At 35.2% G+C, this 25,146-nt stretch overlaps 1 protein-coding gene across 1 annotated transcript in view; it reads left to right on the plus strand.

The window, feature by feature from the left end:
• The window catches only part of LOC138705606 (uncharacterized), a 100,911-nt gene that overhangs the window by 40,892 nt on the left and 34,873 nt on the right, over positions 1–25,146 (plus strand). The window contains exons 2-3 of the mRNA XM_069834207.1: positions 22,946–23,188; positions 24,693–24,993. Of these exons, the coding sequence (XP_069690308.1) occupies positions 22,946–23,188; positions 24,693–24,993 (544 nt within the window). The remainder of the gene's footprint in view (positions 1–22,945; positions 23,189–24,692; positions 24,994–25,146) is intronic.

The following is a 25,146-nucleotide window of genomic DNA, read 5'->3' on the forward strand; positions in this document are numbered from 1 at the left end:
TAGGAAGAAAACTGCAACACAAATAGGCTTATATAAGAAATGGAGAATCAAAATAAATTATGTGGGAGGTAAATATTTAGCCACAGTTAGTAAAATATTGTTATCAACAGTAATCTCACTAGAGGTTTTGATTTATCTAGAGAAAATCAAAACTCGAGTAGGATTTAATTGACTATTACAAGATTAGAAGTAAGTATATAAATATTAGAAGTAATGAAATACTCCAATACAATAAAATATTAATTGACTTACGAACATACAACTGTCTTCAAATACATTATTGTACCATTACAAATATTACGCTAGATGGCAGTAGTGTGTTATGATTAGCTGTTTTATTGTTATCAGCTGTGCCAACTATGGAATCTTCATTGAACTCTGTGGACGATTACTGGTGAAGAAGGCTTTGTTGATTCAGTTTCATTTGTATTAAAACAGTTGCATTCCACTTCAATTATCCGGATCCCAGTAATCAACGTAACTTGACAGATGATTTTCAATAAATCTTAGTATTAAACAATCTCTGATACGTGACTATTCATAATATCACATAGCAGAAGCTATAACATAACCTAAATAATATAAACAAGTGTTAGAAAAGTTTTAATTGGGGGTGATGGACAAACAAGAAACGTTTTAATTAAGGAAGATAAAATAAAAAATAAACATGAATAATTTTAAAAGGAACAGTTATTGAAAGTACAATTTTTAAATTTGAATGTTTGAGTGGTTAGTGGTTCAGTTGTTATATTGGACGTGTGCGTAAAAGAAGTGGAACTCGTTGATGTACTTATTCAGGATTTCCGAGCTGTGCTCTTCAATTATTCGTAAATAGGATTTCAGGGAAGATGCATAGCTATGACCAGTGATCTTTATTAATTCTTGTTCTTGAATGCCAATGCGAGTCATATTTGAAACTGCTATGCATCGACTGGAGTGGTTTGTAATTTTCTGTTTTTTTTTTTTTTTTTTTTTTTTTTTTTGACGTTCAGATTAGTGCAGTTTGAAATGTTGGCAAACAAAGAAACAAATGCTAAGGTAGTGTTAAAAATAAACAAATGCTAGGGAAGCGATAAAATTAAACAAATGCTAGGGACGCGATAAAATTGTGCGATAAGCAGCTATGATTGGTTGAAAGACGTCCTTTCGTACCGTTTTATTGGTGAAAAGTAGTATGACGTAGTAAAAGTGTAATAGTCAGCATAATTATTTTTTCTCATGGAAATACACCAAGTATTCTTCCACATAAAGTAAGGACTTTTGGTCATGGCGTCAGGGCTCAAACTTGTATTCCCAGCGTGTTAAATCAGGCAAGTTAATCCTATTCCACAAAGCAGTTCTGTATCGCGGTTGTATGAACTTTAAGTAGTTTCTTCAGGAAAATAATATTCTTCGAACCGTGGAATGACTTTAAATGCATTATGTTTATCGGACTCTCACCTGAATACGCTTAAAAATACCTCAGGTCTTAAGAGAGTGATCAGTAGGGGGCGTATGTTGATGACCTAAAAATCTACTTAAAATGATCATTGAAATGCCCTTAACTTAATGGAAAAATGACATAAAATTAAAAGAAAATGACATTTAAATATTACTGTACTCGGACCACAACTTCTTAAAAAATTAGTCACCTTGTATCAATGACTCCCGTGCAAATCTCGGAGAGAAGAGGCAACTTCCTAGAATTTGACTAAGATAAAGAAAAAGAGCATGCAACAAAATGAAGGTTTTAAGGGAAAACTATAGATTTTAATGAGAGTTTACAATGTGTTTCAATCAGGAGTGATCCATGTCAGTGCCTTCATTCTCCGTCTCCTCCTCCTTCCGCTGTTCACTTTTGTTACTAGATCTTCCAGATGAGGGAGTGTGAATGGCAAAAATTGCGGGCGTAGCGTGCATTCTTGCAATCTTTGTGTTAAAAATACTGTCTACAACATTGTAGACATCCCTTCCGAACCATGTTGGGGACACAACGTCCTGTCCAGAACATGGTGAAAGTGTCCCCCCTTCCAAACATAAATTCTAAAGATACCCTCGTACCGACAAAAGAAAATAGCGGTCAAAGCCCTTACTTAAACGAAGCTGTTGTCAAGCATTTTATATTACTTTCGTTGTGTGAAGTGAAGCCTTTAGTGGAATGAGGGATGGACTTTAGAGTCTGTTCCAAACTATAAAACTCACACTTAACTCTTATTCACTTTATTCAGTAGGTAATTACCACTGACCTATTTGCTTAGAAAACGATTTAACAGATCTATCGGTAAAGAAGAAAGTAAAATGCATTACAAATGATCTAAAAGTTCTTAAAAATATAAAAAATGACCAAAAATGTCGAAAAAATATAAAAATGACCTATTAGTTTAAAAACATAAAAAAATCCAATATAAGAAATTAATTTTTTACGTTTAGGCGCCGTCCTAATGTGAAAAACAAGACGATGACTTTTCATCAATATCCGCCCCTTAGTGATCAGTTATAGCTATTTTGGAGTAACTCAACGCACACTCAGAATAATTTAAAATTTATTAAAAAAAAGCATTACTCTAATAAGATTATTAAATATTTCTGACCTCATTACTGTAATAAAGTTATATTCGGTACAGAAATTATAAATAGTCATTGAAACAGTAAGATTGGCACGGCCAATTCAGTTTTATTCTATTATGAAGTTGAAACATGTTCGCTAAACAAAAATGTAGAAATAAATTATTATTAGCTATACAGATAGTTTTTTAAGACACTATGCAATGACTTCACGGTAGGATAAGAAAATAAACAAGAAAAAAAAGTGTGTTTATAAAGATGCTTTATTGGAATTAGAAACAAATTAAGAAGTTACACTTACGCCATGCAGAAGCTGAACAATTATTGTTAAGTTAAAAAATACAACTCACAACTGAAAAAGAAGTGACATCACACAGATAGAAACCTAAAAATTATGACGAACAGAAACTTAAAAGGGGCGAAACTATTAAAAGTTTACAAAGTTCTAGCTGTACCTCTTCTAACTTGCGGATGTAAAAATTTGACGTCAAATCGCTCAAATGTGAAACAGACACAAGTGAAATGGAATTTCTACGTGGTACTTCAGGCTACAGCCCCTTAAATCATCAGAGAGGTGGAGGTATAGGAAAATAATTAGAAATATTTAACTTAAATGACAGAATTAGTACGAAATTGTTATAAGGAATGAATTACAATAGTTACTCAAAAGAGCTGCTACAAAATAATCCCACAGAAAAAAGAAATGTTCGAAATCTCAAGTCACGATTGATGAAAGATACTATTCCTTGAATTCGGACCAATGCTAACCCATGGAGCTGAAGAAGAAGAAGAAGAAGAAGAAGAAGAAGAAGAAGAAGAAGAAGAAATAATTTAAAGAATGAAAAGTGTAGGGATTGAGACAAATGGACAAACAGAGAAAAGTCTTTGGGATAAGAAAATCCCTGTTAACACAATCTCTGCTTAAGGTTCTGACTGATATGTACACCTACGTTCAAAGGTATTCGACCTATGATTTTATGATCGTGTAAGCGAACTTTCCAACCACGGGATAAGTCAAAACCAAAGATATAAAAATTGACAAATTTTTAAAGAGTTCTGCTAGATCTCAATAGGTGACACCAATATTGGAAGCCGTTAAAAAGTGTCAGGGAAAGTGATTATATAGATTAAGCATAACTTATTCTTCTAACAGACAATATGAGCGGCTTCCAGCCAAACTCAGTGTTGTTTTACAATCAGTAGAGTGGGATGAAAAATTGAATTCTATAACACGGGTATATTTATCTATGATTGGTAATAGTGACTATTATCTTCGCCATCTATTCATAGAAGTAATAACTAAAGAATTCACACTTATACCAACAAATTATCGATCACAATCGATTAGTAGAATCAGATATCTTTGAATGTCAGTGTACCCTCATGCTCAAAAATGGTCGGAAAATGTAAACAGATCACTTGCGCTCCAAACCTGCCGTTTGGGACAATACGAGCGCGGTTACGCTGATAAAGTAAATACGATAGTCCCAGTGGCGGACTGTAGGAAAGGAGCTAGTCTTTTCGTATTACCTCTTCTTTACGACAATACAATTAAACCAAGACTAGTTCCTATCCTACAGCCCGGCACTGGATCTGTCGTGTTTACTTATCAGAATAACCTTGTACGGGTTCTGTCCCAAACGGTATGTTTGGAGCGCAAGTGATCTGTTTACATTTTCTGACCATTTCTGAGCATAAGGGTATGTAGGCCTATGTCAGGCAGTACATCTCACTTGACGATATGTGTCAGAGGAAGAACAATATTTTTTGTACACATTTGAAGTCTGATTAGTGAAATATGTTACTAGTCAGTGATTAATACAATGGAGGGAGAAAAGAACTGGCCACCTTACTCCATTATCTCCTGGCTTAGTTGTCTCATGAATGTTACATTATTGGTGTCACTTATGAGGTTGAAACTGTCTTCGGACAGTTGACTAAACAACAACATAATCTTTACCAGGTTTAATGAACTAACTTCAGAATGAAGCAGTAGACATTATTACAAGAATTGTAATACAACACAGTGCAACGTGAAGAAGGCCTATGTCATTATATGTCAGTATTCATAAGATAATTTACAGTCTAAAATATTTATTCCGAATAATGCTTTGAAACTTTCCGGTATAATAGGCCTATATATCTTCATAAAATACAAACAAAAGATATATCTTTGTGGAACAACAATCTATGTGAAGAAGAATAATAATTGTAAAAATGAATTCCAATTATTACGTGTCAAATGTTTTATCAATTGGAATGCTAGTTATCACATGAAGTTAAGAAAATATACTAAGTTAAATAGTTGAACTTAAGTACATTTGTGGAGGTGGAATTATATTTTGAAGCTTAATGAGGTTAAAAAACGTAAAACAAATTTTACAACACATTAGCAATTGCTACAGTATGGTAGCAAAAATTTGCATCCTTCGGAAACTTGTAGACCTACAGAGCATTGGCCAGGAAATAGGTTCCGCTTAGATTAATGCCGTCGGTATTTTACTGTTATAGGTCGAACGCGACTGCCGAGGAAATAGGTTGTCTATTTCCCCTGGAATAATTTGTATGGACAGATAACACAAGCTGAAGGGATGTCATGGTTAGAGCATTAGTATACCGTTGATTTTCATTGAATAAAGTTCAGTTTAATTCGTTGCAATTCAATACACATTAGAAAAGCGAATATTCATTTATGATACGTATATTAGGAAGAAATCGTACAAAAAGTGTCGTGCTATATTTTCAGCAGTCAATAGTTCCAGCACGTATTATGAGGTAAGCCAGTAAATTACATCTATAATGTAAGGCATAAGTCGCAAGTGTACTGCATTGTCAAGAACTAAACTGAACTCCAATGAATGGAAGTCAGCTGTATACCAATTTTCTAATCTTGATATCCCTTCAGCCTGAATTATCTCTCTCAACACAAAACCTTCCCATGCTCGTTCCAGTGGAAATGTACACTCTATCTTCCCTATCGGTCGTATTCGATATATAACACAGAATGGGTAATGGCATTTACCTGAACGAGACCTGTGTCCTGGCGAACGTTCTGTACTTCCTTGTTGGCAGAGATACAACAGATATTACAGACAGGCAAAGAGAATTGTGATTTTATTTATTAAATTATGTAATGAAAATCATTGGATCGGTAATGTAAGAAAAGGAAATTCCACGACTATTAACATTCTGACAAAGAAGAAAAATTTAACTATAGTCACAGTTGTTTCTCAAGGCTTGGGTGTGCATGATACTCAGACGTCTATCAGATTACGTAATAAATAAGAGCATACTTTCAGTGTTTCTAATAAAATGCATTACGATTAAGAAATTTTTGTGGAAAAGCATCCTTGGACGGGCTGAACTTTTATCACTACAGAATGTTCATACTACTCTGTCAGTGTGTCAAGAGATTCTGTTTGCCCCTTGGCTTCCCTTCACTTCTGAGTGCGACCGTCTTCCAGCAAGAATTAATTAATAATCACAAGGCATTTCTTATGTTGTTGCAAGTAAAAGTGGGTGTTGATCATTATCAACTTTCAAGTTGTAACGCCTTATTGAAAGAAGGGGAGAAATAACAAACTAAATTAATCTCTATGCTAGACAAACAAGAATAAATGTGCACTTCAGATAAAATGACGACAATGGAGATAAAATGACAAAGGAAATAAAATGATAACACTGGAGATAAAATGACGATAATGGAGATAAAATGGTGACAATGGAGACAAAATAATGACAATGGAGATAAAATGGTGACAATGGAGATAAAATAATGACAATGGAGAAAAAATAATGACAATGGAGATAAAATGATAATGAAGATAAAAAACAATACAGATAAAATGACGACAATGGAGCTAAAAGGACAATGTAGATAAAATTACGGAAATGAGGATGAAATGAGACGATAACAAATATAAATGGCAACAGTAAGGAGAAAAGAATAATTCTAATAAAATGACAACAATGGGGAAAATTAAAACAATGGAAATAGAATCATGTTAGAGATAGAATTACAATGAAAATAGAATGACGACAATTAATATAAAATTACAACAATGGGGATGAAATGGCAATAACAAAGATAAAATGACAACAGTAAAAATATAACGACGAAGGATATAAAATGACGATGGAAAAAATGACAATGAAAATAGAATGACGACGTTAGAGATAAAAAATGACAATGGAAATAAAATAACAATAATAGGAATAATTTGACGGTAATAGGGATGGAATGACAATAATGGGGATAAAATGACGATAAAAAAGACACAAAGGCAAAAGTAAAATTAAAACGACGACGAAGATAAAATTACAAATGATAAACAACAATGTAGAAAATGACGACAATGTAAATAGAATGACCACATTAAAGATAAAATTGCGACAATAAAGAAAATATGACATTGAAGATAAAACAACAAGAGTGAAGATTAAGTGACAACAGTGGACATAAAGCGACAACAATGGAGATGAAATGGCAATATTGGAGATAACATAAAAGTGGTGACAATATTAGTGACGTCCACGGACTGCATCATCGCAACGTAGACAATTCGAGGAATTTATTAAACGATCCGTTACATATAGATTTGAAAAGTAGACAGATTCAGCAATCAGAGTCTGCAAACCAAGAGAAATCGCAAATATGATTGCAAGTTTTCTGGAACTTAACCACTGACTTCCGACAGGTAAGCAAGGCATGGCAATTAAACTCTGAGGCATGCGTGCAGACTTCCTCATTCGGCCTCCATTTTGACATTTTCTCTTCTATTACCAGCTATCTTCTACGGTAAATTTGAGGAGGAACAGCGTTAGTTATATAAACATGTACGCGAATTTTGTGAACAGTGTATAAAATATAATTTAGTAATCAACTCATTAGATAGCCCTAATTTCTTGTACAGTCGCTTGTAGCATCTTCAGATTAACTTACTGTAAACGAAACTATGTGATATAATTTGAACATAAGTCATATTTTGACGACGGAGTGGTACTAATATTGTCACGAATTAAACTGCGCAGAGAGCCAATAAAAATTTAGAAATCATGTATCAAAACTGAATAGCCTATAATAATGTTGTATTAATAAGTAAGTTTATTATCAACAATTTTTATTGCACTTATAATTCAAAAAAATTTGCTGAAAATATCTTAGTAAATTATTTGATATTCGTAGCATTGGTGTATATCACCTGAAAATGGGTAGGTAATCATTAAAATTTACAGATTTATTTTCACGAAGATAATAGGTTACAAGAGAGATATTAGTAACTCTAATTTAATAGAACAATAGCAGCAATGTACTTGTAAGTTACATGTAACAGTACAATTTTATAATTACCAGACATTTCGGCAACAGTGCTGCCAGATTGTAACTAGGAAATAACAAAAAATATTACAAAAGTAACAAACATGTTTAGGCCTATATATTTTTATTTTATTTATTTTCAAAATTTAAATATTCATGGTATAAACAATTCATTTATGTTTTCTAAATCTTAAGATCGACATTTTATTTTACAACAATGTACAATACATTGTCTTGAAAGTGAAGGATAAAAGCAATATGTCATGCGGAGATGCTGGTGTAATAATCAAAACTGAAGATAATCTGCAAAGAGTGTTGCATATACTTCACAAAAATATGTATGTAGTACAATATATGATATACCTCTGATTGAGTTTCTGGCTAATATGTAGGCCTACATCTATTATCAGGAAGTAAGTCTACATTTCATTTGACGATATGTATCAGAGGATGAAAAATTGTTTGTACACATCTGAAGTCTGGTTAGTGTAATATATTACTAATCAGCGATGTATGCAAAGAAGGGGGAAAGGAACTGGCCACACTATCCCATTATCTCCTGGCTTAGTTGCCTTATGAGTAATTATTTATTGCTATAATTTTAAGTTTCAAACCCGCCTTCGGACAGTTGACTAAACAACAACAAATATATGACAATATTCGTACAGAAAACAAAGTGATTTTTTTTACGTAAGTGGGGCCCGAAGGCAAGCACCGCAGTCTAGAATGGGCATATCCCTTTGAGTCCGGATGGTCTCTTTCTTCTAGATATCGACTCAGCTACATGATGTCAGCCGAAGGTCCAGTGAACTCCCTTTAGAGAACCCTTTCACCCCAGAGAGTATTACGCCTCCTTAAACTGATACCATCTATATGACAGTCACAGTACTACATCTAGTTGCACCATTTTTGGTAAATATTATTGAAATGATGATAGTGAAGACGAAGAAGAACAAGAAGAAGATTAAAATGAAGAGTGACAGTGAAGTGATGAAGGTAAATTGGAGAAACCCGAGATAAACCCGTCCACCATAAATATGATTCCACGTTCTCAGGGATTTGAACCCGGACCGCAGTCATCGTAAACCAGCGCTCTGCTAACCGCGCTACCAAAGAGGCAAACGAAATAAAAATATCTGAAGAATCCCCTCTGGTAACCGAGCTATCAAGTTGACAAACGAAATGAAAATATCTGAAGAACCTATTCGATGTAAACTTCTAATAAACAACACAATATAACAAGTAATGCACTGTAATTGCTGTTACTAAACGGACAGTGTTTATCATCCCTTTCGGAATGATGTGTTTCAAGATATTTGAATTGAAAAGTGGGGATGGACAGGGTGAAGGGGTGGGACAGAAAATTTAATCAGCAGTAGTTTTGAACTTCCCCCCTCGAAAGGTAAATCGACGTGTTTTCCCTCAAAATCGTGTTCACTGCACATACATAATAATTCAAGTTGGGAAGTTTTGAAGTGAACACGATATAAATATAGCGTATGATAAGTTGCATTAAAAATAGAAGATGGATGTGGTTTAAACGTGTAAACAGGATGCATAACATCAGAGTGGCTACGATAGCTATGGTAGGTAAACCAGAAGGACGTCGAATGCCAGGATGATCTTACGAAAGATGAGAAAAATTAAACTCCATAATCGAGAATGCTGGATAATACAAATATTTTAATCGGTTATTTAACAACACTGTATCAACTATCTACTGGGTTATTTATCGTCGATAGAATTTATGACAGTGAGATGGTATTTGGAGAGATGAGACCGAAGATTCGCCTAGAATTGCCTGACAATCGTCTTATAGTTGCAGAAAACCTCGGAAAAAGCCAACCAGACAATAAGTCCAAGCAGGAATCGAACCCACGCCCGATCGCAGCTCAGGATCTGCAGGCAAACACTCTACCGTTTGAGCTAAGTCGGTCGCCCAAATATTACTTATAAATTAAAAATGTGAAGGGTCATCAGAACCGAAGATGGTGAGAAATATATGATATGATATGATATGATATGATATGATATGATATGATATGATATGATATGATATGATATGATATGATATGATATGATATGATATATGATATATGATGTTTTTTTTTTTGGTAGGTTATTTTACGACGCTTTACCACTTAGCGTCTGAATGAGATGAAGGTGATAATGCCGGTGAAATGAGTCCAGGGTCCAACATCGAAAGTTACCCAGCATTTGCTCATATTGGGTTGAGGGAAAACCCCGGAAAAAACCTCAACCAGGTAACTCGCCCCAACCGGGAATCGAACCCGGGCCACCTGGTTTCGCGGCCAGACGCTCTAGCCGTTACTCCACAAGTGTGGACGATACGATGTTATATTTGATATATGATATGATATGATGTAAGGTATATTTATTCATGCATCACATATCTGTAAGGCAGACCTGTTACAATTCTACATTACCCCAGATCTGCCTTACTTTACAATTTTAATCATCTATGCCAAGTCTCACAACTAATAAAAAATAAACAAAAAAACAATAACAACACACACACATACACACACTACAAGATCAATTTAATACACCATTCATTTTAACTTTTTCTTCCCATTTCATCTTCACTATCATTAAAAATTTGCCCAATTTATTTGGCTCTCTTATATTAGTTATATTACATATTTTTATATGCTACATATCTATCTATTCATTCTCAAAAATTTGTTATTTATTCACTTTTTCCCTGTATTATCTGTTTCTTAACATTCTAATAATATATGGAACGAGTCTTCTCCCATGCCGCAAAGGGGGCAGATATCCTTCTCTATGGTACCCCTCCTGTTTTTCAATTTCCATATTCCTAGTAGAAATATATATCATCTAAATTGGTGGTCATCAACTGATTTGCACTGTGCATCTTCCTAGCCTTTGAATTTCCCATAACCTAATGAAAACCGAGGTGTGGATTCGAATAAACTTACACAGTGGTAATCATTAATACAATATAGTGAAGAAGTGCCACCGACAGTGAACATTGAATTTATGATGCGATTTTCCAACATATAGCAACAGGAGATTTGTTCTAATGCATCACTGGGAATATTGTAGAATAAAAGTAGATTCAGAATTTTCTTTGACTAGATATTATAAGATTTCCTTTTGTTAATTGGATATTTTTATGTTCCTGAAAGCTTTTATTAAGTAAATTGCAGTATCATAAAAACAGGATTACCCAAAATTAGGTGAAATAATAACAATAATAATAATAATAATAATAATAATAATAATAATAATAATAATTAGTAAGTAAAAGAACAACGTTAACATATAGTCTATTTCACACCGAATAAATATTGGAAAACGATTTCGAATTTTGAGCTCTTTTGGGCCTCGTATTTCAGATTTATAGCCGTACTGTTATTGTTTCCACAGTGCTATGTAAGTATATGTTTAACTTCACTCTTGAGGCAAAATCATTTCTCTACGTTCCTCGTGAATTTGTGTAACATTCTATTTAATGATCGTTTTAGGCCCCGTTCACACGGTACGGAAATTTCTCGAAACGGGCATTTATTCGAATTCACTTCGTGCGGACAGCAGTGTACACACGGTTCAATTTTTTCCCATATATATATGACTAACTTAAATTTCATTATGCACGGGGAAAAAAATCGAACCGTGTGTACACTGCTGTCCGCAAGAAATCCATTCGAGCAAATGCCCGTTTCGAAAAATTCCCGTACCGTGTGGACGAGCATAACAACATACCAAAAGATGATGAAATTATGAGAAAAAGAAATGAACCCCTGATGCAGTGACAGCGATAGTGTAAAAATCCCTCTTAATAAACTCGCTGTACAGCCATTTTATCCACCACACATCCTCCTTTGAGGATCGAATGACTGCTTCTTTGGCCAGAGGCCGTCAGCTGTGTTGGAAACGGCTGGCTCACTTCCTTATATATATTGTCACTGTCGCAATGGAAGTTGCAGGCCACTTTTCTTTTGTGACATTGTCGGCTTGGAAGATGAGCATTAAATTAGGCACAACATCTAATTTTGAAATCCAGTTCAGCGACTGCTGCTATCTTCTCGTCAGTATACGAGAGGGCGGTGACAATGTTACACAGTTTGACCAAGTGTAAAGTAACTTCTGGAGAACAAGGTGGTAAATTCAGAGGACGCGACATTGTCATAATGAGACCAATTACAGTACGTACCTCTAATACACTCTTTTCATTGCAGGACTCTTACAGTAAGTTCAATACTGATTTTATTGTTCCATTAATTTTTCTTAATTCTTCTTCTCTTCTTACGTACCATTTTTTTTCTTTCTTTAATTACTCTGTCCATTTCACACGCTCCATATCCATATCTACATTTCAAATGCTTCTATTCGCTTCTCTTCACTTCGTCATAATGTCCATGTTTCTGCCCTTACAATGCTACACTCCAGACAAAGCACTTCACTAGTATCTTCCTTAGTTCTTTCTCCAGAGGTCCTTTTTCTATTAAAAGCTTCCTTTGCCATTGCTATTCTCCTTTCAACTTCTTGACAGCAGCTCATGTTACTGCTTATAGTATACCCCAAGTATTTGAATAATAATAATAATAATAATAATAATAATAATAATAATAATAATAATAAAACTGTTATTTTATTGGGTTAAGAAGTGCTTATAATACAGACTTAAGATTATGTGCAGCACACGTTTACCGTTATTAAATGATAAGAAGCGCTTATAATACAAATTCAAGTTATTTGCAGCACACGTTTTCCGTTATTAATTGTTAAGGAGCGCTTATAATACAAAATTAAGATTATGTGCAGCACACTCTTTCCGTTATTAAAAATGTTGAGAAGGCTTATACTACAAATTTAGGATTATGTACAGCACACTTTTTCCGTCATTAACTTCACACTATAATCAAACAAGAACCTAAGATACATACATAATGCCTTTGTTGTTTTGCTGATAGTTAAATTTTGTGTACTTCAATTCAGCGCAGAAAATGCACGTGTTTTAACGGTGCAAAATCTTAGCCTTAACTGTACCACCCCTACTTGCCTGTTAAGTTTTCCAGCGGAGATGTTAGGCAAGAGAGCGGAAGACTATTTCATCAATTTAATTGTTACCCCGTTATTCGTAAATTAAATATATGTTAATTTTAGAAGTGTAACACAATTTTAGCACACGAAATGGATCTAGTTCTCAATGAAATTATGTTCTATGAATTAAATGAAACTAATTAATTCCCAGTTCTCAAGAAAAATACTTATAAATAGTTTGTTGGAACAGCCTCCATATGTTCAATGCCATTTTCTTAAAGTGGAATCCTCTATAGCCATACCAAGACATAAAACATCAACATATTCATCATCATTTACTATCTCGCTATCGCGCTTCTGGAATACCCTACCCAGCGATATCTGAGAGTGTCGGAATTTAACAGTATTAAAAAACAAACTTAGTAAGCACTTTCTTACTGAATAGAGTACAATGTAGTAAACTTAATATTTTAACTTTATTGTAAATGCTTCGAAATTGTTACTATTTTGATTATTTTGAAATTCGTACAATCAGTTTCTGACTTTCAGCTGTTCAGTTATTTCCTTTAATCACTAAATTTATTAGGCAATTCATATATTATTTTATTACTACTTTTTAGTATCTTCTGCGATTTTATTTCTGTACTTGTATTTTTTTTTTTTTGCTCACCTCTTTTTGCATCTGCGCTTTTTTGTATTTGTATTTGTACTTTTATTTCTTTTTTTATTTACTTATCTCTGCATCTCTATTTCTGTATTTGTATTTCTGATGGTGTGGTAGAAAAGGCCTGATGACCTCCAACAGATTACATAAATAAATAAATAAATAAATAAATAAATAAATAAATAAATAAATAAATAAATAAATAAATAAATAAATAATAAATTTGATATAGCCTACTACCACAAGCAATATTGGACCGAATTTCGTTATCTTTTTTTTTTTACCGGGAGGGCACCTTCAAGTGCAAGATTCGAGTACAGCGACCTTTGACACGACGATCGATGCAACGCGGTGTGCGGACGAGAAAGCACAGTGCAAGGTTGAGGTCGCTCCGCGACCCACTTCCGCGAGCTCGACCTAGACCTTCATCCTGTACTTCACACTTTCCTGCCGTGAAAGGATTGAGCTCGCCGACCGGCTCAAGACGCAGCAGCAAGTCCATTCTTTCTCACAAAACTTACTAGGGTTGCTTCAAACAGTATAAACTGGAACGTAAAACAGGAGTGGAAGTTGTCTGAAAGTGAATTGTGCATTGACGTATCTTACATCCATGTTTCTATAACATTAGGATTATCTAATAAGATCTCAGAAACTTCATCTCTCTCCTTTTCTTTATTTATTTATTAATGTTCTATCTCCTCCTTCCATACCAACTTCATGACGTAGGGGAGAATTTATACCTATACCTTATAACTCTCAAGCTTACATTGGGGGTCTCTCTAGTCATGTGGTCAGCACGCCACAGGGCCATCACTAAAACTATATAGTTTATTTATTTAATCTAACAGGATTAAGGCCATAAGGTCTTCTTTTTCATTCTACCAGATAGCACATACAAATACAAAAAATACAAAGACTGAGACAAATAATATCTGTAAACTAAATGAAAGCCCAATAGATGGTCAATAGGATGAAAGAACACTGTAGAGAACTTATTAAGCTAATTCAAAAAATTAGTTAAAATTACAGTAATAGCAACGATGATGATGATTATTATTATTATTATTATTATTATTATTATTATTATTATTATTATTATACTCATGGTTTTTAGAGAACCCGGAGGTTCATTGCCACCCTCACATAAGCACGCCATCGGTCCCTATCCTGAGCAAGATTAATAGTCTCTATCATCATATTCCATCTCCCTCAAATCTATTTTAATATTAGGCTATCCTCCCATCTATGTCTCGGCCTCCCAAAGTAGTAGTAGTAGTAGTAATAATAATAATAATAATAATAATAATAATAATAATAATAATAAATATATAAATATATTACATAATGAGGGTAAAATTGACAACAGCATAGTTACAATATTTATTATACTATATATAATGTTATGGGTTAAGCCGAAGTTGCGCAACCTGACAGGTGTTTTAGAAGCAATTCCATGAACTAGAACGTGATTCTTTAATTCAAAATTGAATTTTGATATTGTCCGACAGTCTCTGACATGGTCAGGGAGAGAATTCCTGAGGCGTGGAATAGATATGCTGAAAGATGATGAGTAGAAGAATGTTCTGTGGAGAGGAATAGAGAGAAGGTACATGTTCCAGGCTCGAGGTAGTGAAAGGTAAACAAAGCGAGATGCTAGGTAAGAGGGGGTGGAGGTGTGGATGATATAGAACAAATTGATTCGGGTCAAATTGATGGGCTATCCACGAAGACAAGGCGGCAGAAAACTCGCCAAGGTGACACGCGGAAACAAGGGTTTAGGTTTATGAAAGCTAAAATTTGGAAAATGCCGAAATTAATGTGCGAGAATTGTAGGTTCGTGATCCATTTCTTTCAGGGCTCTCACCGACATTTGTCTTAGCGTTTTAGGAAAGCCACAGACAAGATTTAGAAGAATATGCATTGTGGATTTTTATTATTTTCTAAAAGAAAAGTGAAAGCAAATAGAATAAAAATGAAATATATTCATTCTTCTAAAATATAAACAACACAGTATAATTATTACTAAATAAAGGTAGGAATTCATACCACAACATGAGGATATTAGATTAGTTGTGCTTAGACTGTCGTTACGTCATGAACGACGTGAAGTCTGAGATATGGCCAGGTTACAACTGAAATGTGTTATATATCGCAGCAACTGAATGGGGATTAGCAATGCGCTCAGGCAATTTGTTTGTTTATATTGCACTGCGATTCGTTGATTGGTTAACCACATAAAGCTACAATCTCACCCTGCTTATACTACGGCAGAGTTTCCTAACATGTACCTGCGTTGATGGCTACGCTCACTTTCTCTTTCAAAAACGAACACTATGCATACCTAACCTTGTAGTCTCTGTGGGTAAATTCCTATCTTTATTAATAAAACAAAATGAAAAATAATTCTAATCATAAACTGACCTTCCTAGCCATAATTATCGAATTCATAAGTTAAAGACACTGTTATCAAACTTCCATATTACAATTCTTATATGAGATAAATACTGAAGATTACGAAAGTGAGCATTTAGATCAGTTTCCAGTATACAAAATAAACTCACCTAAACTCTTCATCATATGCATGGAGAAGAAATTTTAAACCGTATCATTCGCCATATTAATATTATAGTTAGACCTTAAAGCTTCTCTCTTCTTACTAAGAATAACCTTGATGAATCTCTTATTGTTACCAGACACTGCTTATATCTTCACATAAGGCAATAGTATGCATAGCTAACTCTTCGATCAAACAAAGCAAAAATTTTTTATCCTACCCTTCGGAGGGATGTAGGCGCTGCCGCCTCGTACCAACTTTTCTTTCCCGCGCATCAATCTTTGTTACTAAGTTAATTTCTGAAGACAATATGAAGATAAAGGCTCTAATTTAGTAATAATAATAATAATAATAATAATAATAATAATAATAATAATAATAATAATAATAATGACAGTGATAATTACTTGGATGATGATTATTATGTTGGAAACTACTTCACAAGATGGTGATGATGGCGATGGTTGCTCTTCTGAAACATTGTCACTGGCAAGTAGTAATTTCTGATTCACAAAATCTTAAAAATATATCTAAGAAATAAATTCAACGTAAGAAATTATAGGACCGTAGGCATTACTCTTTCTTTACATTCACGACTTTACTAACGTTTCTTGTATACTTCGGTGAAGTAAAGTACACAGACACACCATTTGGGAAATGAGATGTTTGACAAGGTGGAGTAAAAAGATTTCAAGTTCCTCGAAGTTTTCACTTCCCAGCCACCATTCTGTTGTTTGCCCCTCAACTCTCACTTTCTGTCATTTATATGTGCATTGTAATGCTGCTTTGAGTCCGGTCTTGTTCCGACCTAAACGTCTGTTCTGTAGTAAACACATCAGGTTCAACAACAAATTATACTATGTTACTTTTCTTTTGTAATTCAGATTTCGTGTCTGGCCTTAGAGTATTTCGTCGTCGCGCTCGTAAGAAAGGGAAATTGAACACCAATTACTAAGTAGTTTCGGAACTTACCAGACATCTGTTAAAAACAAGAGAGACTACGTACAGCCTGTTGTGTAAGAGAATAAATGTCACCAAGAGTTTAAAATATTTAACTAATTAAAAATAAAATCATAAAAAAGAATTGTACTCAAAGTTGTCTAAAATTTCAGAATGATATAGTTAACAAAATCATAAATAAATTATTAAGTAATTAACTATACAGAGGAGTCAAAAAATGTATTTTAATTATGAAACAGATGCGAGTGTAGAATCACAAATAGATTAGGTATAATTGAAGTTTAAAAAAACATGGTTCAAAAAATGCAAATTTGATATATTAAGCATGTAGTGAGCGTACTGTAGCGGTCATCTACTGAGTTGGTTGTTAGTGGAGAAAATACCATGGTCCTACTCGTATGTTATAGGAGTGGAAATTTTCATTGGTTTTCATAAAACCATAGCCCAAAGACTTTTCTTATGAAACCAGCCATTGTCTGGGACGATGGTAGTACTTACTATTGGTGACTCAGGAGAAGACGAGAGCGGACTGACGAGGAAGGGATGTGAACAGATAACGTACGACAGCAAGTGCAATATTTGTACTGCAGTAAGCGGAAACATTAGGTCTCCTTCTGTTCAACTTAGCTTTAATTTCCATACGCACTGTAACTCATGTTTCCTGCACGAGTAATAACCTGGCTACTGGGATGCTTATCTGAGCAATGTTTATAATAATCAACAGCCATAGTCAAGAAGGTCACATTCTTTCCGCTCGTCTTCTCTTGAGTAACGGACAGTACAAATGTCCCATTCATATCATCTTGAAACATTTATCCATACAATTTTAAACTGCAGTAGATTGGCAGTACTGCTGCTTATGAACGCGAAAAAAGCCGCCTCAGAGAAAGATACTTTAAAACGTGAATTGTTGTATTAGTTATGGAATCACCTTTAGGTGCAGAAGTAAAACTCAATGGAAGAAACGTAAGAAACGAAAGGAGACGAAACATGATATAATAAAGAAAAAGAAAGATTAAAGGAAAAGCACAGTTCAGCCACAACAGAGTATTTTCTCTTAAAACAACCTTCGTTCATAGTTACCTGCATTTACACATGTATTTCTATGAGGCAATTTAAGTTATAAATAGAGCCCGGAATTTTAGGTGCTAAAAGTTAACAATGACACTGAATGTAGATGAATAGATGTGGTGCCCGCGAGGAGAGTTTTAAGCCTAGTTCACAGGAGTCCGATCTGCAATAATGGACTGCAGAGTCACAAGGACTGGGTAATAAATCTTGTAAACCGTGCTCTAATTTGTAAGTGGTAGTTAAGAGGATTAAAGATCTTTAACGGTACCAAAAGAAAAATACTGAATGACAAGAATGACATGTCAAGGAAGTGGTGACATGACTTCTATTTTATAAACTATACCGAGGAACAATATTAACTTTTAGAACCTAAAATTCCGAGCTCTAGTTATAAATGTACTTCAATTTTCTCAAGTTCCTACAACACCTTAAGAAACAGCATGATGAATTTTATACTTGAAGTGTCAACAACATCCATGCCAGATAGTTTTTTTGTTTCTCCTGAAAATTTGTGTTTTTGGACTATGATTGTTTTTCCAAAAAAAAAAAAAAATCCATCAATTCTTCTATCATATCAATCAAGTTTGAGAACTTTCATTGATGATGATGGTGACGATTAGGAAGAGAAACAGAAAAAGAGTATCAGGTGGAGAAGAAAGATGAGTTTCAAGAAGAGGAGAGCAGAGTTAAGATAAGAAAGATTAGGAAGAAGGAAGAGTAAGGACAGGGATCATTACAAGAGGAGAAGAGTCAGGAAAAGAACGATTTGGAAGAGAAGAATCAGAAGTAGCAGTATCTGAAAGAGAAGGAGAGTTAGAAGAAGAAAGATCAGGAAGAGATGAGTCAGAAGAAGGATAATTAGGAAGACGATTAGAGTCAGAAGAGGGTCATTAGAAAGAGAAGAGCCAGAGAAAGAGGGATCAGGAAGATGATTCAGGAGAAAGAGAATAAAATTAAGAAGAGGAGAAGAGGCAGAATAAAAAAAGATCAGGAGAGTCAGGAAAGGAAGGGTCAAAAGGGGAAAGTCAGAAGGAGAAGGATCAGAAAGACGAGGAGAATTAGGAGAGGGTAAATTAGGAAAATAAGCGTCAGTAGAAAGATAATTCGGGATAGGAAAAGAAGAAGAAAGAGGGGACGGAGAATAAGGATCAGGAACAGGAAAGTCAGGAGAGAAGGATCAGTAGGAGTTAGGAGAAAAATCTTTACTGTAGAAGAGTCAGGAGAAGAATGATCTGGTCCACACCTGTGGAGTAACGGTCAGCGCGTCTGGCCGCGAAACCAGGTGGCCCGGGTTCGAATCCCGGTCGGGGCAAGTTACCTGGTTGAGGTTTTTCCGGGGTTTTCCCTCAACCCAATACGAGCAAATGCTGAGTAACTTTCGGTGCTGGACCCCGGACTCATTTCACCGACATTATCACCTTCATTTCATTCAGACGCTAAATAACCTAGATGTTGATACAGCGTCGTAAAATAACCCAATAAAAAAAAGAATGATCTGGAAACGGAGAATCAGAAGATCAGGATTAAAAGGAAAGTTATGACAAAAGGGAGAATAAGGAGAAAAGGATAAAGAGAGTGAAATGGTGGAGAAATCAGGGATGGAGAAAGGGAACTCAGAATAAAAGGAAGACGAAGAAAGGTGGCAGGGACAGGATAGGGGAAAGAATATATGAAAATAAGAAATAGGAGAATGAAGTGGAAAAAGAAAACAAAGACAAATAAATACGTCAATGCTTAAGAAATACTGAATAAAAGTTAGAAAACTAGAAGGAGCCGTAGATGAAATAAGAAGAGCTTTGAGATTACGGGTGCAGTTCTATGAGCTCCAAATAAGGATGAAGTAGATAACGACAGAAAAATCAATTAGAAGACCTACTCTTGAGTGAGTCTATTAGTAACATTTTCTCCCGTTCTAAAAAGCGGAAATCTTAAACACAACACAATGATTCATTTCCAGTCTCTCAGCTAGATCGCGCGAATAAGATAAAGTGAGAAAAAGAACTTGTGTTCCCACAAACTACAATATTCCTCGACATATACGTACAACTGTGGATTTTCCTGAAGCTATGACAGGTTCTGAGGTGAAATTGTTTGTTATCCTCGAGAAAGTGTGTTACTCAAGATATTTCAAAGGATACAGCCGTTTAAATAATTACATTTAATGGACAAATTGTCTCCATGAGTTATGCAAATACAAGTTTCGGTATTCATGAAGTGTCCTTTTACAATTTCCACAATAAGAAGTGCACAAATTTCGTTAGGAGACAGACTGTCGTCGTATCAGTCTTCCCAGTTCCCTTGTTTATTTTGTCACTTGGTAAAACAAAAGAGCAACACCAACACTTCCACATCTGAAACAATCGTGTTAGAAAACAAGTGAAGCTTTATTGTGCATTTATTCGCAATTGTATACTGTCACAATTCACACTGTAGGCCTATACGGATCCTCTTCAGTGCGTGAAAATGAAATGCAAGCTTCCAGCTAATTTCCCTTTTATAGAGATTGTGCGCTCCACATAGCAGTCTTTACAGCTAATAGTTCATCTTAATTGTCACGTGAATTCAACAGTGAATGAAGAAATGTGTAGGTCACATTTGAACATTAAATTATCATAACAATGTCGGAAGAAGTTCAACTTTTATTTTAGCCATATATTGTCCGTAATTAACGTTTTATTGAGTAATTATATATAAAGACTAGTCTCTCACGTAATACTTCACAGTGGGTCACACCTTGATTTGCATATATTGCTTGGATACTAGAGACATCTCCTGTTGTGTACAGGTTCGTGAAATGATACCAATAATTTAGGGAGTCCGGTTCAAAACCTGCTTAATGCAGTTTTTTTATTAAACTGAGTTATACACCAAATCAGGTATTCTGGGACATACTCTGCTGAATGTAGTAACTATATGGGTATCAAAATCTACATTATTTCCATATAAGAAATCGTATAAAAATAAGGCTTCGCTGCAAAACCTGCTTAACGCATGAAGGTAGATGTGATACTCAGTATTAGAATCTACCTAATACAACTTCAAACAAGAATGCATGTTTTAAGGCAGATACTGACACACGTGTTTTCTCTTAGTAATGTAATAATGTTTGCAGACTTCAGCCAGTTTTTCTGCAGTGTTCGTAATCCATGAAGAAAACATATTTTTCTCTAACTGAAGCAAGTATACGAGGGTCACTCTAAAAGTAATGCACAACATTTTTTCATTAATTTTTTTATTTTACACCTTCGCAATTTCTGGAGGTCATAGATACATCCTTCCCGCTTGTATTCAAATTTAATTCAAGGCGTTCCCGTGAGTGGCGCCATGATAGCACTCCTTCAAGAAAGCTGCTGTACTTGACATTCTTCAGAAGCAACGAGCTGTTATCGAGTTCCTGTGCTGCGAGAACGAGACAGTGGGAAACATTCACAAGATGTTGAAAAAGGTGTATGGAGATGTAGCTATCGATCGCAGTACGGTTATTCGGTGGGCAAGCAGATTATCTGGTGAAAGAGGGCACGCCAATATTCGGGATACTCCTCGCAGCGGCAGACCCTGCACTGCACGAAGTTCTGACAATGTGCAGCGCTGACAAACGCATAACAGTGAAAAAATTGTCACTCTAAGTTAGAATAGTAGGAGAAGTGTGTGCAGAATATTGAAACAGTTGGGTTAAAAAAGGTTTGAGGTTGTTGACAGAAACCTACAAAGAAACCGAAAAACAGAGTGCAGCGAACTTTTGAACCGGTATGAGAATGATGAAGATGACTTCCTTGCAAGAATTGTGACAGGAAATGAAACATGTCTCCATCATTTTGAACCGGAGACAAAGAAGCAGACAATGGAGTGACATTATGCAAATTCACCAAAGAAAAAGGAATTCAAAACTGCGCCTTCGGCAGGAAAACTTATGGCTACTGTGTTTTTCGATTCAAAAATAATATTACTTGTGGACATCATGCCACACAGAACCACCATTAATTCCGACGCGTATGTGGCAACTCTCAAGAACATTCAAGCTCGACTGAGTCGTGTTCGACTACATCGGGAGAAGCAGGATGTTCTGTTATTACACGACAATGCACGACGACATGTCAGTCACAAGACCACGGGCCAGATCAGAAAACTTGGATGAACAACACTGAAACACCCGCCTTAAAGCCCTGATCTGGCATCATGCGATTGCCATCTCTTTGTAAACTGAAAGAATCCCTTCGCGGAACGAGGTTTGAAGATGACGACTCCCTTGTGCACGCTGCTAAAGAGTGGTGCTCAAACATGTTGGTCTAGACTTTTACCGTACAGGTATGCAGGCCCTCGTTCTAAGGTGACGTAAGGCAGTTTAAAGGGAAGGGGATTATGTGGAAAAATGGCATTTTCTTTCTAAGGGATATATCTACATTCTATGAAAATAGCAAAGCTGTAGGATAAAAATGTAATTTTTAAATAAATGTTGTGGATTACATTTGAAGTAACCCTCGTCAATTTAATTAAAAACTGCGAAAGTATAAATCATTCCTTATCAGCTTCTCTAATGATCAGAGTAAAATTCAGAATTGTACAGATAGTATTTATCGAGTAAAAGAGTGTTAACATTTAGGGGAAAGTTATTTTTTTTTTCTGAGAAAAATATTCATTTGGAACTAATGTGCTATTAAATTTTTTGTCGTAACACAGTAAAGGTCTATTACGTCCTCTCTGTATAGGCCTATTTAATGTAATTTTAGTTTGTACGTGGTACTTTTCAATTTCTAAGTTGGATATCTGTGATGTTAAGCCACTTGTTTCGCTGGTCTTCTTACAGTGGTGTGTGGTGCTGGTGTGTTTAATGGCAGTTCTAGCGACGTCACAGAGCGCTGCCGTTCCCGAAGAGAAGAAAGCACAAGAAAGAACGACACCACAAGAAGGCGGTGAGCGACTAAAGAGGTCCGGAGACTTACTCGGCTACATCGGTAGCAAGATTTCTTCTAAGATATCAGCTTTCGCTTCCGCCTCAGCAGGATTATCTTCCCTCTCGCAGTCCTCAAAACATGAGTACGGACCTCCGGTAAGTGCATACAGAAGAGCAACTAACTGCCAAATTTTAGATAGGGCCTACAACCGACGTCCTGCAACAACACCTTTTAAGAGGATTGGGTAGTGATGCCTGTGTGATTAAAAAATTTCAGTACAAATGTTTCGTTCAATATTTCTAGGCTTTTAGTGCTCAGAGTGGAATAAAAATTTCCATGCTTATACAATCAATCATTCTGTATTTAGTAGTATAAAATACAACTAATTAGTTTCATATCCAAGTGAAAAATGATAATAATTTTTCCCACTTTACTAAGTGTACCTCATTCTTCAGGTGCACATTACTTGCTACAATCTTCACTCATATACTTCGTATTTTGTAGTTATCTAGTAATGTATATTGTAAATTCTAAAGCAAAATTTAGTTAAATAGTTTATCCCTAGTGAAAAAAAAGAACTTTAACATTTTTTGCAATTTTTTTTCAATGCATATATATATTTTTTTCTTTCGTGTTATGGGTGTGATATTCTTAAACCCGTAGGTCTACTATGTAGAACACAAGCTGCAGAAAACACTGTAAACATGTCATGTAAATTGATTCAGTAGTTTCAGAGAAAAATGCACCGCCAAATTTAAAGAGACCATTTAAAGGACTTATCTGCAGAAATACCCCCTAAATATTTATATTGTTTTAAAGAGCAAGTTTTGTACTTTTTTCAAAACACAAAATAAAAAATCGGATTTTTTACCCCTAAACACTACCTGGTTCCCTTAAAAGAGTTTCAAAATTAATGTAACAATTCAAATTATGCAGTTATAACTACTAAATAAGATTCCTGAACAATGCAACGTAAGTTCAAATTATAAGGATGAAAATTATCCTTTAACTTAGGGCAGTTTTTCTAATTCCAGCAGCTTCTTCTATTAATGTGAAGTGAATGACTACATTATTTATACTCGAATTAATTTCTGGAAATTACTGCTTGGTCGTTACACGGCTTTGCACAGTAAATAAACTACTTTTGTAAAAAAAAATTACAGCCATGTTTATCGGAAGTGGGTCCTTCTCATGTTGAACCTATCTATATTTTATTTATACTGCAGTATAGACTGCGTTATCTCGTGACACCTTTCTGTGCGTAAGGGAAAGAAGAAAGTGGACTAAGAATCTTCCCTCCCTCCCTACGTTCCTACTTGTTGCCAGCGAGCTCGTTTACCCCCACCATAAGGTTCTTACTACTGTATATGCTACGGCGCACACAAGCATTTGGTTTCATGAGATAAGGAATGCCCTATAAAGAATTTAGATGCATTTTATTTACTGTGAAAATGCTGACTGCTAAACCTAAAAATGAACCTAATCTGAAAAAGAAATTTATTTTATGTTGACTCAGATCATTTCAGAAAGAACCGCATTCAATATTCACCACTACTCTAAATTCAAATGATACTGGGTTTATGGCTTTCATTCACAGAAACAATAGCAACTTCCCAAGATGAATCCTGCAATAGTATCATTTCAATGTGATTTTTGCAGACAGAGCAAGCGAAGTCATTTGACTTCTGGACGTTCAAGAAGGCGCTGCTCAACACTTTGCTGTCCGCCGTGAAGGCAATAAAGGGCGGACTCATAGCAATTAAGGGCCAAATTATCAAAGCCAAGGGCCATATTCTGACAACGAAAGGACGAATAATATCGGCGAAGGGTGAAGCAATTTCTAACTTCGGAAAGCACGTGGCCAGTACAGCTCTCAACTTGGACAAACCCAAACATCCGCCTGCGCCCACGCATCCCACGGCCCCATCTGCAGGCTATTCTTCCGGCCCCTCCAGCTCAGGTATAGTATAAAGTAAATGTTACGTAACTTGACTACAGGCACATACTTTTATTTATATTATTTGCACTTTGTCACTACACTTTGTAATGTGATGTATCTAGAGATTTCGGCAAATATAAAAGTTTTCGGCATTCCCAATATAAAAAAGTGATT

Source organism: Periplaneta americana, chromosome 9 (genome assembly GCF_040183065.1).
Source record: "Periplaneta americana isolate PAMFEO1 chromosome 9, P.americana_PAMFEO1_priV1, whole genome shotgun sequence".
NCBI lineage: Eukaryota > Metazoa > Arthropoda > Insecta > Blattodea > Blattidae > Periplaneta > Periplaneta americana.